This window comes from Balaenoptera ricei, chromosome 19 (genome assembly GCF_028023285.1).
Source record: "Balaenoptera ricei isolate mBalRic1 chromosome 19, mBalRic1.hap2, whole genome shotgun sequence".
NCBI classification, from domain to species: domain Eukaryota; kingdom Metazoa; phylum Chordata; class Mammalia; order Artiodactyla; family Balaenopteridae; genus Balaenoptera; species Balaenoptera ricei.
In genome coordinates this window covers 4,185,046-4,202,129 of record NC_082657.1, presented here as the reverse complement: position 1 = coordinate 4,202,129, position 17,084 = coordinate 4,185,046, and the positions used below count along the sequence as shown (strand labels likewise).

The window sequence follows — 17,084 nt, the reverse complement described above, 5'->3', positions numbered from 1 at the left end:
CAAAGTCCACTATATGATCCTGAATCAAAATACAGATTACAAGCATTCAAAAACATCTTGTTCTTTTGATAAGGATCTGAGAATTGGGATGTCTATAATTAACAAAACTCAGGCTAATCATTAGTAAACATGGACATAAATTAATTTTATGACCTTTTAGTAAAGAGTTGCCTATACTTTTCTTGGATATCTGTGAAGATGTCTTTATTTCAACCATATCAACTAATATTCATGACTTCTGTTTATTGATATATTATGAAGATACTTCACAATTTTAATGAACTACAAGATTTTTATCCTTAAAAAACAACTAATACAACTATTTAAAATTTAGAATGATCCTCTGTCTTACTTTAAGACAAGGAATGATTCCCTGAACGCTTACCTAATGGTGACATATAAGAATGTTTTAAATTAATGACAAGCATTATCTCCATTTAGATTTTCATTGTACATTTTACATTTCAGCATCCTTAGTCTTCTATGGAAAAGTAGATATAAGTGATTCCCACCTAATATAGGAGGGTTTCTCTAATCTTTGAGGCAGCAATAATCAAAACCATGAGTTCACACTAGAAATAAAGGCATAGCATGTAGCAATTTGAGAGTTGAATTATATTAAATTTTATTTTCAAATAATGTCAATATAAATAAGGATACAGTGATAATAATTATACCTATCAAACAGCTCTCCCCTTGATCCTGTGATCCATACTAACAAATAATTTTTCTAAGTGTTTTAATTTTGGATTATTTTCTATAATATCTTGATTTAAAGTAATACCAGAAAAGAGTTATTGACTAGAAGGTATCTACTATGAATTCTCTGATATTTATTTAGATCTGATTTTTTAATTAAATACTTTCCTGCATTTTTTTACATCATCAAACATTCTTCCTAGTATGAACTCTCTGGCATTTTCTAATGTGTATATTTAGGACAAATGTCATTCATCACTTATTACATTTGTAGGGTCTCCCTCCACCATGCACTACCTGATATTGAGTGAGGTGACAGCTCACTTAAAGGCTTTGTCACATTATCTATATTTGTAAGGCTTCTCTGCAGTATGAATTATCTTATGTCGAATAAGGTTTGAGTGGCAATTAAAAGCTTTGCCACATTCTTTACATTTGTATGGTTTCTCCCCTGTATGAATTATCTCATGCTGGACAAGGTTTGAGTGCCAGTTAAAGGCTTTGCCGCATTCTTTACATTTGAAAGGTTTCTCTCCAGTGTGAGATCTCTGATGCTGAGTAAAATATGAACGCCTGTTAAAGGCTTTGCCACATTCTGTACATTTATATAGTTTCTTCTCAGTATGAATTCTCTCATGACGGGTAAGACTCGAGGGGCAGTTAAAGGCTTTGCCACATTCTTTCCATTTATAAGTTTTCTCTCCAGTATGAATTCGCTGATGCTGAGCAAGATATGAACGCTTGTTAAAGGCTTTGCCACATTCTGTACATTTGTAAGGCTTCTCTGCAGTATGAATTCTCTGATGTCGAGTAAGGCTTGAGTGTCGGTTAAAGACTTTGCCACATTCTTCACATCTGTAATGTTTCCCTACAGTATGGATTTCCCTATGTCTATTTAGATTTAATAATTGATTAAAGACTTTCCCACATGTACTACACTTGTAACGTTCCTCCCTAGCATGAATATTCGGATGCTGACTAACTCTTGAAGACTGGTTAAAAACTTTACCACATTCCTTAATTTGTAATTATTCTCTCCAATATGGATATTCTTATCTGTAATAAGATTTGAGCTTTGATAAAAGACATTTCTACATTCATTCCCTTTATAACGGTTCTCTGAAAATTGAGTTCTCTGATGTTTCATGAGTCTTGAGTCTTGGTCAAAGTTAGTCCCAGATTCAATGTATGGATAGATTCTCGCTCCATTATAAATACTGTTGTAATTACTGAAGATAGAGCTCTCACTTAAGGCCTCACTCATTTGATTACATGTGTTGCTCCATATTATCTATACTGTAATACCCATTGAATGACGATGGTTGGATAAAGACTCCCCCATTATTATCAACATTACAGATATTGGAATAGGGAGAAAATATTTGTTAGTTGAAAAATAATGAGCCCTTGCTAAAGGATCTCTCAAATTGGTCATAATGAGATTTTTTTCCTTCATTTTCAAATCTCTGACTTTCAGACATGTTTGAATGACTGTTTAATTCAAACCTATATTCATAATGGTTTGAATGATTATTTGTAGCATAGACTAGATGACTTTCCATATTTTCCAAATTTCATTTCAGAGAATATACATATATTTTTTTAAATCATGTGTGTCCTTGCTTACAAAAACATATTTTTCTGGCAAAGTTACAGACTTAAAATGGAATTTTTCCCAATTTGATTTGTATCCTCAATTTCTTTCAGCAATGATGTTTTCATTATGGGTAATTGTCCCAATTTGGTTACATCCATAATAACATCCTTTTTGCCCTTCATGTGCCTCCTTACATCCCCAGTCTTTCATTAAGTATAAATTTCCAAGGTGACAGCTCTCATAATTTCCCAGCACATTTACAAATAAATCTTCTATGCAAGGCTTCTTTGGCAACAAACCCTGGATGTCATGAGAAAATACAGCTGAAAGATAACAAATAACCAAGTATTCCACTTAGCACTTTGGGTAAATATACTTTACAATTTTATATAATATTAACAAACCCTTAGCTAGATTAAGAAGAGGTAAGATGCAAGTAAAATCAGAAGTAAAAGAGACATTATAAATGATACCAAAAAACAAAAAGTAATTATACAAGGCTACTATGAACAATACTACACCAAAAAATTGAACACCTCAAAAAAAAGAAACAGATCGAATTTCTAGAAACACAGAACCCCTTAGATTCTAGCATGAATGAATTTAAAAATCACGACAAACCTACAACTAGTAAGCAGACTAAAAAACTAATTTTAAAAAACCCTGGAGTAGGGGCTTCCCTGGTGGTGCAGCGGTTGAGAATCTGCCTGCTAATGCAGGGGACACGGGTTCAAGCCCTGGTCTGGGAAGATCACACATGCCACGGAGCAACTAGGCCCGTGAGCCACAACTACTGAGCCTGCGCATCTGGAGCCTGTGCTCCGCAACAAGAGAGGCCGCGATAGTGAGAGGCCCATGCACTGCAATGAAGAGTGGCCCCCGCCTGCCACAACTAGAGAAAGCCCTTGCACAGAAACGAAGACCCAACACAGCCATTAATTAATTAATTAATTAATTAATTAAAAACCCTGGAGTAGATGAATTAACTGGATAATTCCAGAAGCATTTCAAGAAAAATTAACATCAATTCTCCACAAATATTTCCAAAGTATGAAGAAAAGAGAAATTATCAAAACACTTTCTGGAACTTCCCTGGTGGCACAGTGGTTAAGAATCCACCTGCCAATGCAGGGGACACGGGTTCAATCTCTGGTCCAGGAAGATCCCACATGCCACGGAGCAACTAAGCCCATGTGCCACAACTACTGAGCCTGCGTGCCACAACTACTGAAGCCCTCATGTCCTAGAGCCCACATGCCTCAACTACTGAGCCCACATGCTGCAACTACTGAAGCCCATGTGCCTAGAGCCCGTGCTCCACAACAAGAGAAGCCACCACAATGAGAAGCCCACACACCACAATGAAAAGCAGCCCTCGCTCGCCACAACTAGAGAAAACCCACGTGCAGCAACAAAGACCCAACGCAGCCAAAAATAAATAAAATTTAAAAAAAAAGAAACACTTTCTATGAGGTCAGCATTACCCAATATCAAAACCAAAGACACTACCAATTTAGGAAAAAAAAAAAAAACTACAAGCCAATATCTGTGGTGAATATTGCTGCAAAAGCTCTTAATAAAATACTAACAAGCTGCATTATAAAGCACATTAAAATAATTATATGCCATGAAAAATTCAGGATTATTTGTAGAATTCAAGGGTGTTTCAGCAAATGGAAATTTTAAAAGTAAGACTAATACACAGAATGAATGTTATACCATATAATCATATCAAATGATGCAGAGAAATAAAGTGACAATATTCAACACACTTTCATCATAAGAACACTCATTCTAGGCATCGATGGAACTCACCTGAATATAATAAAGATCATATATGAAAAGCCCAGAGTTATCATTATACTCCATAGTGGAAGACTGAAAGCCTTTCCTCTACAATAAAGAAAGGCAAGAATGCACTCTCTCAACACTTTGACTCAACACAGTACTGGATTTCCTAGTCAAAACCATCTGGCAAAAAAAAAAAAAAAAAAGCATGCAATTCCAAAAAGAAGATGTAAAGTGATCTCTGTTCACATTTGACAAAATGTTATGTAGAAAACCCTAAAGAATCCACATGAAAAAACAAACACAGAACTCATGAACAAATTTAGCAGAATTCAAAATATAGAACATAAAAATTAGTTGTGTTTCTATAAACTAATGGGAAAAAATCTAAGGAAGATATTAAGAATATATGCACATTTATACTAGCATTAAAGAGAATAATATTCTGTAAGAGTTAACTTAATGAAGGAGGTTAAAGACTTGTATGAAAAAAATTATAAAATACAGTTGGAGGTAAATAGAGACTCTATAAATAAACAAAAATACATTCCATGTGCCGGGACTGGAACACTTAATATCATTAATTTGTCAATACTACCCAAGGTGATCTATAGATGCAAACTAATCTCTAACAAAATTCAAATTCAACTTTTGACAGAAACACTCCTTCTAAAATGTATATGAAATAACACAAAACACGAAATATCCAAAATAATCTGGTAAAGAAAGTGTAAAGTTGGAGACATGACACTTATTGATTTTTAAAACATGCAACAAAGCTATAGCTATCAGGAACTTCCCTGGTGCTGCAGTGGTTAAGAATCCACCTGCCAATGCAGGGGACATGGGTTCGAGCCCTGGTCTGGGAAGATCCCACATGACGCGGAGCAACTAAGCCCGTGTGCCACAACTACTGAGCCTGCACTCTAGAGCCCAGGAGCCACAACTACTGAGCCCACGTGCCACAACTACTGAAGCCCACGCACCTAAAACCCTTGCTCCACAACAAGAGAAGCCACTGCGATGAGACGCCTGCGCACTGCAATGAAGAGTAGCCTCTGCTTGCCACAACTAGAGAAGACCCATGCACAGCAACAAAGACCCAATGCAGCCAAAAAGAAGAAAAAAGAAAAAAAAAAGCTATAGTTATCAAAAAGGATACTACAAATATACAGACAGAAACAGAATAACAAATTAGCATAGAGAGCACAGATATAAGCTCTTATGTTTATGGTCAAATAATCTTCAACAAGGGGGCCTACAACACAAGATGGTGTTGGGAAATTTGGATGTTCATATGTAAAAGAATGAATTTGGACTCTTACCTAACACCACTTACAAAAATTATTTCAAAAGAGACTGAAGATTTAAATATAAACCTGTACCTGTATATTTCCTAAAAGAAAACAGAGGGGGAAAGTTCTAAGATGTGATTTAGCAATGATTTCTTGGATATGAAACCAAAAACTCAGGCAATAAAAGCCAATATAGTCAAATGGAATTACATCACATGTAAAAACTGGTGCATATTTAAGGAAAAAAAAAAATCAATGCTGTGAAAAGGCACCAGGTGTAATGAGAGAACATTTTTGAGAAGCATGTATCTGATAAGGAATTAAGGTACAGAATATATAAAGAACTCCTACAACACAACAATGTTAAAAAACAAATAACACAGTATATGGACAAAGGATATAATAGACATTAACCTAAACAACATATACAACAAAAGTACAACAAAAATGTGAAAGAGGGGCTTCCCTGGTGGCGCAGTGGTTGAGAATCTGCCTGCCAATGCAGGGGACACGGGTTCGAGCCCTGGTCTGGGAAGATCCCACATGCCGCGGAGCAACTAGGCCCGTGAGCCACAATTACTGAGCCTGCACGTCTGGAGCCTGTGCTCCGCAACAAGAGAGGCCGCAACAGTGAGAGGCCCGCGCACCGCAATGAAGAGTGGCCCCCGCTCGCCGCAACTAGAGAAAGCCCTTGCACAGAAACGAAGACTCAACACACCCAAAAATAAATAAATAAATAAATAAATTTATTTTTTTTTTAATTTGAAAGATACACAAAATCAGTAATCATTAGAGGAAAAAAAAACAAAACCACAATGAGGTATCACCTCACACCCATTAGGAAAAGAAAGAAAAAGAAAGAAAAGAAAGAAAGAAAGAAAGGAAAGAAAGAAAGAAAGAAAGGAAAGAAAGGAAGGAAGGAAGGAAGGAAGGAAGGGAGAAAGGGAGAAAGGAAGAAAGGAAGAAAGGAAGAAAGGAAGAAAGGAAGAAAGGAAGAAAGACAGGATGTGGAGAAATTGGAATCCTTATGCACTGCTTAAAAATATATAAAATAGTGCAACCACTCTAAAAAATACAATATGGAGGTTTCTTTAAAAATTTAAAATAGAATTATGATCCAGTCATCCCACTTCTGGGTATATATTAAAAAGAATTCTAATCTCCAAAATTTACAAGCAGCTCATGCAGCTCAATATCAAAAAAACAAACAACCCAATCCAAAAATGGGCAGAAGACCTAAATAGACATTTCTCCAAAGAAGACATACAGATGGCCAAGAAGCACATGAAAATCTGCTCAACATCACTAATTATTAGAGAAATGCAAATCAAAACTATAATGAGGTATCACCTCACACCAATCAGAATGGTCATCATCAAAACATCTACAAATAAGAAACATTGGAGAGGGTGTGGAAAAAACAGAACCCTCCTACACTGTTTGGTGGGAATGTAAATTGGTGCAGCCACTGTGGAAAACAGTATGGAGATTCCTTGAAAAACCAAATATAGAACTACCATATGATCCAGCAATCCCACTCCTGGGCATATATCCAGAGAAAACCATAATTCGAAAAGATACATGCACCCCAATGTTCACTGCAGCACTATTTACAATAGCCAAGATATGGAAGCAACATAAATGTCCATCAACAGATGAATGGATAAAGAAGAAGTGAATATATATATATATATATATACAGCAACATTGTTGAACCTAGAAATTAACACACTATGTGAAGTAAGTCAGACTGAGAAAGACAAATATCATATGATATCACTTATATGTGGAATCTAAAAAAATGATACAAACAGACTTCCCTGGCAGTCCAGTGGTTAAGACCCCTCACTCCCAATGCAGGGGGCACAGGTTCGACCCCTGGTGGGGGAAGATCCTGCATGACACGTGGTGTGGCAAAAAAATGGAATGGAATGGAATGGAATGAATTGGAATGAAATCTTATTTACAAAACAGAAACACACTCACAGACAGAGAAAACAAACTTATGGTTACCAAAGGGGAAAGGCAGGGGGAATGATAAATTAGGAATTTGGGAGTAACATATACACACTATTATATACAAAATAGATAAACAACAAGGACTTATTGTATAGCACAGGGAACTATACTCAATATTTTATAATTACCTATATGGGAAAATAATCTGAAAAAGAACATATATATCTGTCTCTGAATTACTTTGCTGTACACCTGAAACTAACACAACATTGTAAATTAACTATACTTCAATTTAAAAATTAAAATAAAAAATGATAATAATATAAATTCATCAATAAATAGATGTTAAATTAAGACTATTTCTATAACTTCTCACCAAGGCAGAATAAAACAAATATTGCTCATTAACCAAGAAGACAAATAAATTAAGTCATGAATGCAATAGAGGTAATAATTAAAAGACACAGACACACATAATTTTATTGGTAGGAGACACATGGGAGATTCAAATTTGAATTCAACACCACACTATCTTAAGTGTACTGAATTAAAAATTATCATTTACATTCATGAAATATAGGTAAAAACAAAACGCAATTAACTAACTTCAGGGAACCTATCATAGGAAAAAAAAGAAAATTGTTATGAAATAGCTAAACAAGAATAAGACAAATTTTTTCTCCCCAATTCTGAATATAACATATATATACTATTAAAAAATAATCCTTCTAAATAAGTATATTTTCAACTGTGACTAAGCACCCACTAAAGCCACCATTTTGAGTCACTGGTATGTGTTGCAAGGCAGGAGAATTTCACGGAAAATGCATTACAATCACTTATTAAAAGTCTCTAATGAGGGGCTTCCCTGGTGGTGCAGTGGTTGAGAATCTGCCTGCTAATGCAGAGGACACAGGTTCGAGCCCTGGTCTGGGAAGATCACACATGCCACGGAGCAACTAGGCCCGTGAGCCACAACTACTGAGTCTGCGCATCTGGAGCCTGTGCTCCGCAACAAGAGAGGCCGCGATAGTGAGAGGCCCATGCACTGCAATGAAGAGTGGCCCCCGCCTGCCACAACTAGAGAAAGCCCTTGCACAGAAACGAAGACCCAACACAGCCATTAATTAATTAATTAATTAATTAATTAACTAACTAAAAACCCTGGAGTAGATGAATTAACTGGATAATTCCAGAAGCATTTCAAGAAAAATTAACATCAATTCTCCACAAATATTTCCAAAGTATGAAGAAAAGAGAAATTATCAAAACACTTTCTGGAACTTCCCTGGTGGCACAGTGGTTAAGAATCCACCTGCCAATGCAGGGGACACGGGTTCAATCTCTGGTCCAGGAAGATCCCACATGCCACGGAGCAACTAAGCCCATGTGCCACAACTACTGAGCCTGCGTGCCACAACTACTGAAGCCCTCATGTCCTAGAGCCCACATGCCTCAACTACTGAGCCCACATGCTGCAACTACTGAAGCCCATGTTCCTAGAGCCCGTGCTCCACAACAAGAGAAGCCACCACAATGAGAAGCCCACACACCACAATGAAAAAAGGAAAAAAAGAAATAAGCCTAGGCCTCTCAAAAATAATTCTAGGGCTTCCCTGGTGGCGCAGTGGTTGAGAATCTGCCTGCCAATGCAGGGGACATGGGTTCGAGCCCTGGTCTGGGAAGATCCCACATGCCACGGAGCGATTAGGCCCGTGAGCCACAACTGCTGAGCCTGTGCATCTGGAGCCTGTGCTCCGCAACAAGAGAGGCCGCGATAGTGAGAGGCCCGCGCACCGCGATGAAGAGTGGCCCCCGCTTGCCGCAACTAGAGAAAGCCCTCGCACAGAAACGAAGACCCAACACAGCCAAAAATAAATAAACAAATTAAAAAAAAAAAGTCTCTAATGAAAAATTTGAATGAATTATTATTTAAATGACAGTAGAGAAATTTATCATATTATTGATATATTGTTGCTATACATACACAAAATATCAAGTCTGTAACCCATCCTTTAGAAAAAAAATAAAATCTTATTTATAAATAAAAGAACACGAAAGTTGTAAAATATGCAAAGAATCACTGATACAAAAAATAAACTGTTGTGATTAAATTATATCACGATTCTCACACGTTGAGAAAAGTAAATGAAAAATCTGACTACTTTTTGCTTGAAGTGAACCAAACATTTTCATAAATATGGATACCTACTAATTATCTAACTCACTTCTTTCCAAACATGTTTTTATTTGAGCTTGTTATATTAAATCTTTTGAATGTAAAATCATATATGATTTTGACATGGAACTAATCAGAAAGGGAAAAAATAGGATACAGTATCCATAAGCTTCATACTAAATAAGAGAAACTTATTTAATTTCTTAATAACTATGATATGATAACAATTGAGACTTTAAAATATGGTGGGCAATGTTACAAGTGTCCCTATGGCATTAATATATTTAAGAATTCTATAAGTTAATAGGTTTATTAAATTAATGAATTGGGGCAAATACACTTAAAATGTCTAATGTTCTTTCAAAGTAAAAGAAAATTGGGAAGAGCCAGACCATGCAGGTCCTCACAGGCCAGGAGGAAGATTTTGGCTTTCATTGTGAATGTGAGGGAAAAAATCACTGGAGCTGAAGAATACATGGAGGATTTAAGAGCACAAGGATGGGGCTGGACATGTCCCTCTTTTGCAGCAACAGAAATAAACCTAGGAGCGGGAAAAGGCATTCCAGCTTTGCTACTGTAACTACACGTTTACAGAGCTCCAAAACAGAGATGGATAAAACTGCCCTGCCCCGGGGAACGTACGCACCGCCTGTCTGGGAAGACCCTGTGATGGGCAATATCTGGCAAGATCAAAGCTGCAGGAGAACAGACAGTGAGGTACAGAGAGATGGAAGGATCTTGGATTTGACTGACGATGCTAGGTGAGAAGACAAGCTGCCTTATGAGGATGTTGCAATACCACTGAATGAGCTTCCTGAACCTGAACAGGACAATGGCGGCACCACAGAATCTGTTAAAGAACAAGAAATGAAGTGGACTGGGACCTCCCTGGTGGCGCAGTGGTTAAGAATCCGCTTGCCAATGCAGGGGACACGGGTTCAATCCCTGGTCCGGGAAGATCCCACATGCCACGTACAAACTAAGCCTGTGCGCCACAACTACTGAGCCCGCATGCCGCAACTACTGAAGCCAGCATGCCACGAGCCCACGCTCCGCAACAAGAGAAGCCACTGCAATGAGAAGCCCAAGCACCACAATGAAGAGCAGCCTCTGCTCGCTGCAACTAGGGAAAGCCTGCGTGCAGCAATGAAGATCCAATGCAGCCAAAAATAAATAAATTAAATAAATTTTTTTTAAAAAAGAAATGAAGTGGACTGACTTGGCCTTACAATACTCCATGAGAACGTTCCCCCCATAGGAAACTGATGCCTGGCTCATTGTTCATCGACAGATTTTTTTAAAATACACAGATACAAAGTGTTTTCTTTCAGTCTCCTAATTTGAATCTTTTAGTGGTAGATCAATGCGCAAAAATGTACAACTAGTTTTGTGGCCGCAAAATGCAATGTGAAAATACTCAACCAGAATGAGAAGCTGATTGCGATTTCTTGGTAATGCAGAATATCTGGCCCTTCGAACCTAAAGTTCTTCACTGACTAGCTTGTGTTTGAACATGATTCATTAAACATTTGCCTTTAACTCTGATTTTGCTTTACTGTCAGAGTTTAACACTTCCCAGCTACTTATATGTGTCCTGTGACACAGGTGATTGAAGATATGAGAGGGAAAGGCAAAGAACGATGAAGCCAGACATGAGAATTAACTTCCCATATACCCGCATTCTGAGAATCATCTGAGCGGGTGTGTGTGGAGTCTGTAGATGTAATGGACATACAGATAGCCCATTCACTGACTACTGAGATTCCTAAGATTTTCCATGATGTTTTCAAACTTTGGATAAATTTACACATTAAAAGCTGTCTTGGCAGTTAACCTCTGCTCTCCCTACAACTTCCTTTGGTGCCACTGGAAAGGCGAGATGGACCACTGATTTTACCCAGTAACAGGATTTCTTATTTTCTCAAAGCCCTTTCAGATAGAACTGAAGCACCATGGAGTCAGTATTTAGTTACACGTTTGTGAAAGAACTTGTATTTTGAAAAACGCATTGATGGACATTTATCTCCTAGAATTATTTGTCTCTTTTATGTGGTATCTCTCTTGTTCTCTCCCAAGATTGTAAACTCTGTGGGAAGAGGCCCTGGCTTTTACTCCTGTATCCCTCATTGAAAAACTGGAAACAGTGAATAATTGAACTCTCTAAAAAAAAAGAAGAAAAAGAAAAAAAAGAAATAAGCCTAGGCCTCTCAAAAATAATTCTAGGGCTTCCCTGGTGGCACAGTGGTTGAGAATCTGCCTGCCAATGAAGGGGACATGGGTTTGAGCCCTGGTCTGGGAAGATCCCACATGCCGCGGAGCAGCTGGGCCCGTAAGCCACAATTGCTGAGCCTGCGCGTCTGGAGCCTGTGCTCCGCAACAAGAGAGGCCGCGACAGTGAGAGGCCCGCGCACCGCAATGAAGAGTGGCCCCTGCTTGCCGCAACTAGAGAAAACCCTCGCACAGAAACGAAGACCCAACACAGCCATAAATTAATTAATTAATTAATTAAAAAAAAATTCTAGTGAAGTAGATCTTTCCAGACCATATTAGTAAGTCTGGCTTCCTCTGTGATCTTTGGACCTCTCACCTGCGTCATCTACTTCATTCAGTCACACCTAGCCCAGGGATTCTTCTTATACTCCAAAAGGGGGGCCTTTTCATTAGAAAAATAAACATAATTAGGAGTTTGGGCTTAACATATACACACTACTTATATATAAAATAGATAGCGGTGCTTCCCCAGTGGCGCAGTGGTTAAGAATCCACTCTGCCAATGCAGGGGACTCGAGTTTGAGCCCTGGTCCGGGAAGATCTCACATGCCGCAGAGCAACTAAGCCCATGCGCCACAACTACTGAGCCTGTGCTCTGCAGCCCGTGAGCCACAACTACTGAGCCCGTGTGCCACAACTACTGAAGCCTGCGTGCCTAGAGCCCATGCTCTGCAACAAGAGAAGCCACCACAAAGAGAAGCCCATGCACTGCAATGAAGAGTAGCCCCTGCTCGCCACAACTAGAGAAAAGTCCACGTGCAGCAACGAAGACCCAACGCAGCCAAAAAAATAAAATAAATCAAATAAATTTTTTTAAAAAAAGATAAAATAGGGCTTCCTTGGTGGCGCAGTGGTTGAGAATCTGCCTGCCAATGCAGGGGACATGGGTTCGAGCCCTGGTCTGGGAAGATCCCACATGCCGCGGAGCAACTGGGCCCGTGAGCCACAATTACTGAGCCTGCGCGTCTGGAGCCTGTGCTCCGCAACGAGAGAGGCCGCGACGGTGAGAGGCCCGCGCACCGTGATGAAGAGTGGCCCCCGCTTGCCGCAACTAGAGAGATCCCTCGCACAGAAACGAAGACCCAACACAGCCAAAAATAAAAAAATAAATAAATAATTAAAAACTTAAAAAAAAAAATACTAAAAAAAAAAAAAGATAAAATAGATAACCAATAAGGACCTACTGCATAGCTCTGGGAACTATACTCTATATTTGTAATAACCTACAAGGGAAAACAATCTGAAAAAAATATATATGTATGTATAATTGAATCACTTTGGTGTACACCTGAAACAAACACAACATTGTAAATCAACTGTACTTCAATTAAAAGAAAAAGACATAAGTTTTGCTAGAGATCCTCCATATTCCAATCCAGTATTGTGCCCAGGTGAGAAGAGAAGGCATTGTAAAATTTTAAAATATTCTAGAAATTGATTCCCCAAATACTGTTCTTTGAAAGCACCTTTAGTATACCAAGCAACAGTTAAAACTCATATTCTGAGATTCTGTCCAAGTACAAATAAATCAAAAATAAGGGATGAAATTCTGTTTTTAAGATGCAGACAGCAATATTTATCTATTTATTTGCCGCACCGCGCTGCATGTGGGATCTTAGTTCCCCGAGCAGGGATTGAACCCGTGCCCCCTGCAGTGGAAGTGCAGAGTCTTAACCACTGAACTGCCAGGGAAGTCCCGGGCAGCACTATTTTATACCACTGAACATTTATAGAATTACCATTAATCTAGAGCGAAGGATGCAGATTACCTCAAGAAAGAGGAAGGTTAGAATCACGATGAATCATCATGAAACCTTTCTGTCTATACCCACAAACTCCCATTTTTTCCTTGAAAGCAGGGATCTGAAACTCTACTGTAGGAAGCAGAAGATTCCAGGAGACATTCTACAAATGAAGGAACCAAAACCCTGTGGGTGAATAAAGAATTCTGGAAGGAAGCTATCCTCACCCAAGGAGACCAGGTTCCTATAGTTCTCTAACATCACATCCCTGTACAATTCCCCTGGAGGGAGTTCAGGCATTCTCACTCATCCTGAGAAAATTCTATGGTCACATCTCTGAATGTCAACAGGCCCTAAAATAAAAAGTACATTTGTTGAGTCACAACAGGAAGAGTTCATAATTTGGCCCAAGAGAGTATTAAAAGGAGTGGTTTGATTTAGGAGAGTGTCTTGAATTATCTGATAAAATAATTTTTACACAGTAATATTCCCTACTGTATTTCTAACTCCAAGAAAAGAGGATGACATACGATCCACAAAACCACTATAGAGACTATAATTATCTGGAAGAGAAATTATAAAATGATGGCATCAACACAGGCATATGCATTTTTGAGTGTTGTACTTTTATTATACAGGATAAATTGTGTATATTTCTCAGTAAATATACATGATGAGTCAGAAGTAAAACTTTCCAATTTTAATGTGTAAACAAGCAAACTGGAGATACTGTTAAAATGCGGAATCTGATCCAGGAATTCTGGGGTGGGGCCTGAGTTCCACATTTTTAACAAGTTCATTTTTCACTAGTGGTGTCAGTGTCTCTGGTCCATGTACCACATATTTTGATAACATAAAGGTAGAACAGCAAGGTAAGAATTTATAGTTAATCTTGAACTGAAAGTGTTTTATGGATTTTACAGGTCTAATAGAATAGTAAGCACACCAACAACAATCCTTTTTGAATATTTACTGTATACTTTCTAGCTTGTTTTTTTTTTTTTTTACATAGCATTGAATGCACCACATAAATAATTTAAGAAACATGACATTACTGTTCCTCTTTTCTTGAGCATATTTGTCAACCATTCAGTAAATGATAGAGCCTGGGTTTTACTCCAGTTTACCTGAACTAGAATTTATCTACAAAGAACACAGACAAATACACAGAGACAATCCTAATGAATGTTTATATCAGTGTCTGTAATTAGGAAGAATAATAGAAATAAGAAAAAATGGATCAGATAATGTTAACACGATGTACACAGATATACATAAAAATGGCGACTTTGTACATATTAAAAGTTATATAGAAGAAAATATTCATAGCAATGAAATTAGTATTATTTTTTACTGAGTAAATCTTATAAATCTATTTGTGGAAGATATCCTTTGTATTTCTAAAATACACCATGATGCAAACGTATACAACGATATAAAATAAATTAGAGTTATTGGTTCTGAATCTTTTATTTCTTTACAGATCTTTATAATTTGTGCTGGGCTATATTTATGAATATTGATACAGTTGAACATATATTAGTAATACTATCCTTGGAAACTTTTTGGAGAACACAAAGAAATGATAAAGAAGAATATGTCTGTAACGTGAGCATGGAGTATAATGGAAACTATCAAAACCTAGGCTTGACTGATGAAAACCTCTGCTTACAAAACTCAATATCTCTACTAAACACAGTTGAGTGTTCATATTTCAAAGCAAACTAGAAGCAAAGAGAAACTAAGAAGAAATGGAGTTGCCATATTAACTGGGACATCCCTCACTATATCTTTCCAAGAACTTTATTAAAGAAAAAAGGGAAAAAATAGGAACCTCATAGTACAGCAACCTGGCAGAAAACACCTGAATCAGTGAACATCAGGTATAATGGGATAAATTGGTATCAGGTGACTGAAACACTCAGGAGGACATTGTCAGTGCTTGGGTATTTTGGGCAAAAATAAGGAAATCTGAATCTATCTTGAAAAAAATGTCAGTTTTATGCAAATTTCAATCCATATATACCTCCCTTGTTTTGTATCCATAATAGTGCATTTAAATAATAAGTCTTTGTTACCAATGTAGAGAATAGTCTATAATTTTTTTCAGAACTTTCTAAGGAATTCTGGACCACTAAGATCATCCTGTTTATACGTGCATTTTCTTAATCCTGTTCTAAAGAACTGATGTTGCATCCAGATGTAAGGTAACCACTCCACTTTCCCCAAATTCACTTAGATACCAACACCCAACCCCATCCCAATGGGAATCTTGGGTACTAATGCCTTCCCATGTTGATCTCTCACAAAGGAAATATTTTCAATACTTGAAATTCATTAAATCTTATTGAGACTTCTTCATGCTCTACAGGGAGCTTGGATGCAAACAATAGAGAAAAGTCTCTGGGACATAAGGGAGAAGTAGTCTAAAGACATGATCTTGACTATCATAAGAATACATGTTTAAAAATAAGTAGTTGAAAACAACCTCGCTAGGCAAGAACACCAAAAGTAGATAATTAAAGGTTTGCAGGTTCTCGATCCATGACATTTCAGGAGGAAAAGCAAACCCAGCCTCTGACTCAGGACAGGACACTTACCTGAGAAGCTGCCAATCCTCCTCTTCTTCCTCCTGCACTGGGTCCTTTTCTCATCAAGATTATATTGAGGAATCACATCAGCATCTTGAGAATATGCCTTCAACGGTGTCGGCACAGCTCCTTCTCCTGCTCCCAACACACCCACAGGCAGAAGGGCCTTGAAATGCTGAAAAGGCCAGTCTCTCCTGTCCTTTGTCTCAGGAGAGATTCAGGAACAATCAGCTCCTACATGGAGACCAATCTATGAGTTTTTCTTTGTTGTCTACAGTTCTTCTCTCTTCATATAACTGTCCAAAATTCTGCTAACATGGGGTATGTGGGCTTCACCGACTAGCCCCTTGAAAGCCGACGCAGAGCAAAACTTACTGCCTCTCCTTGGACTAAAGCTTGCTCTGAACTCTCACAAATATACCCAGAAGCCCACGTACTTAACCCTGGCCTCACCATAGAATCACCTGGAGCACTTAATTAAAATAACACTGATGATCTCACAGGACTAATAGATGAACTCTGTGGGGAGGACACAGGTGATGTTATTTCTTAATACTGGTCATCTGATCCTAATGGGAAACCAGATGGGAACCACTTAGCTAAACATTTTTTTCTGAACTTTGAAAATGAATACAAATCTCTTTGGGATCAGGACTCCATTCTAAGAAGTTGTGAATCTGCAAATTTGAGGTGGTGCCCATGAAATGACATCTTTAACAAGTTTCCTGTTGGTGCTGACGTTGCTCCCCCAAGACCCATTTTCAGTAGCACTGACCTAGAGATACCACACAACACACCTGAGACCTCTGAGTAGTATGAGGATTTGGGGCTGGAACTTCTAGAAGCACAAGATCTGTCAGCCTGATTCTCTGAGAAGCTTTGAACATTGTAAGTTTGCTTAAATAGTCCCAATAAACCTTGATTGGTAAGCAGGACTCCCAATTTTGTTAAGTTTCAGGAGCT

General features: G+C 38.0%; 1 protein-coding gene across 1 annotated transcript; it reads right to left on the bottom strand.

The window, feature by feature from the left end:
* Positions 1-954: 954 nt before the first annotated feature.
* LOC132353912 (zinc finger protein 724-like) lies at positions 955-1,963 on the bottom strand. The gene is given in 3 exon segments (XM_059905403.1): positions 955-1,022; positions 1,025-1,720; positions 1,723-1,963. Coding segments are annotated over 3 exon segments (1,005 nt in total).
* Between the last annotated feature and the right edge of the window lie 15,121 nt (positions 1,964-17,084).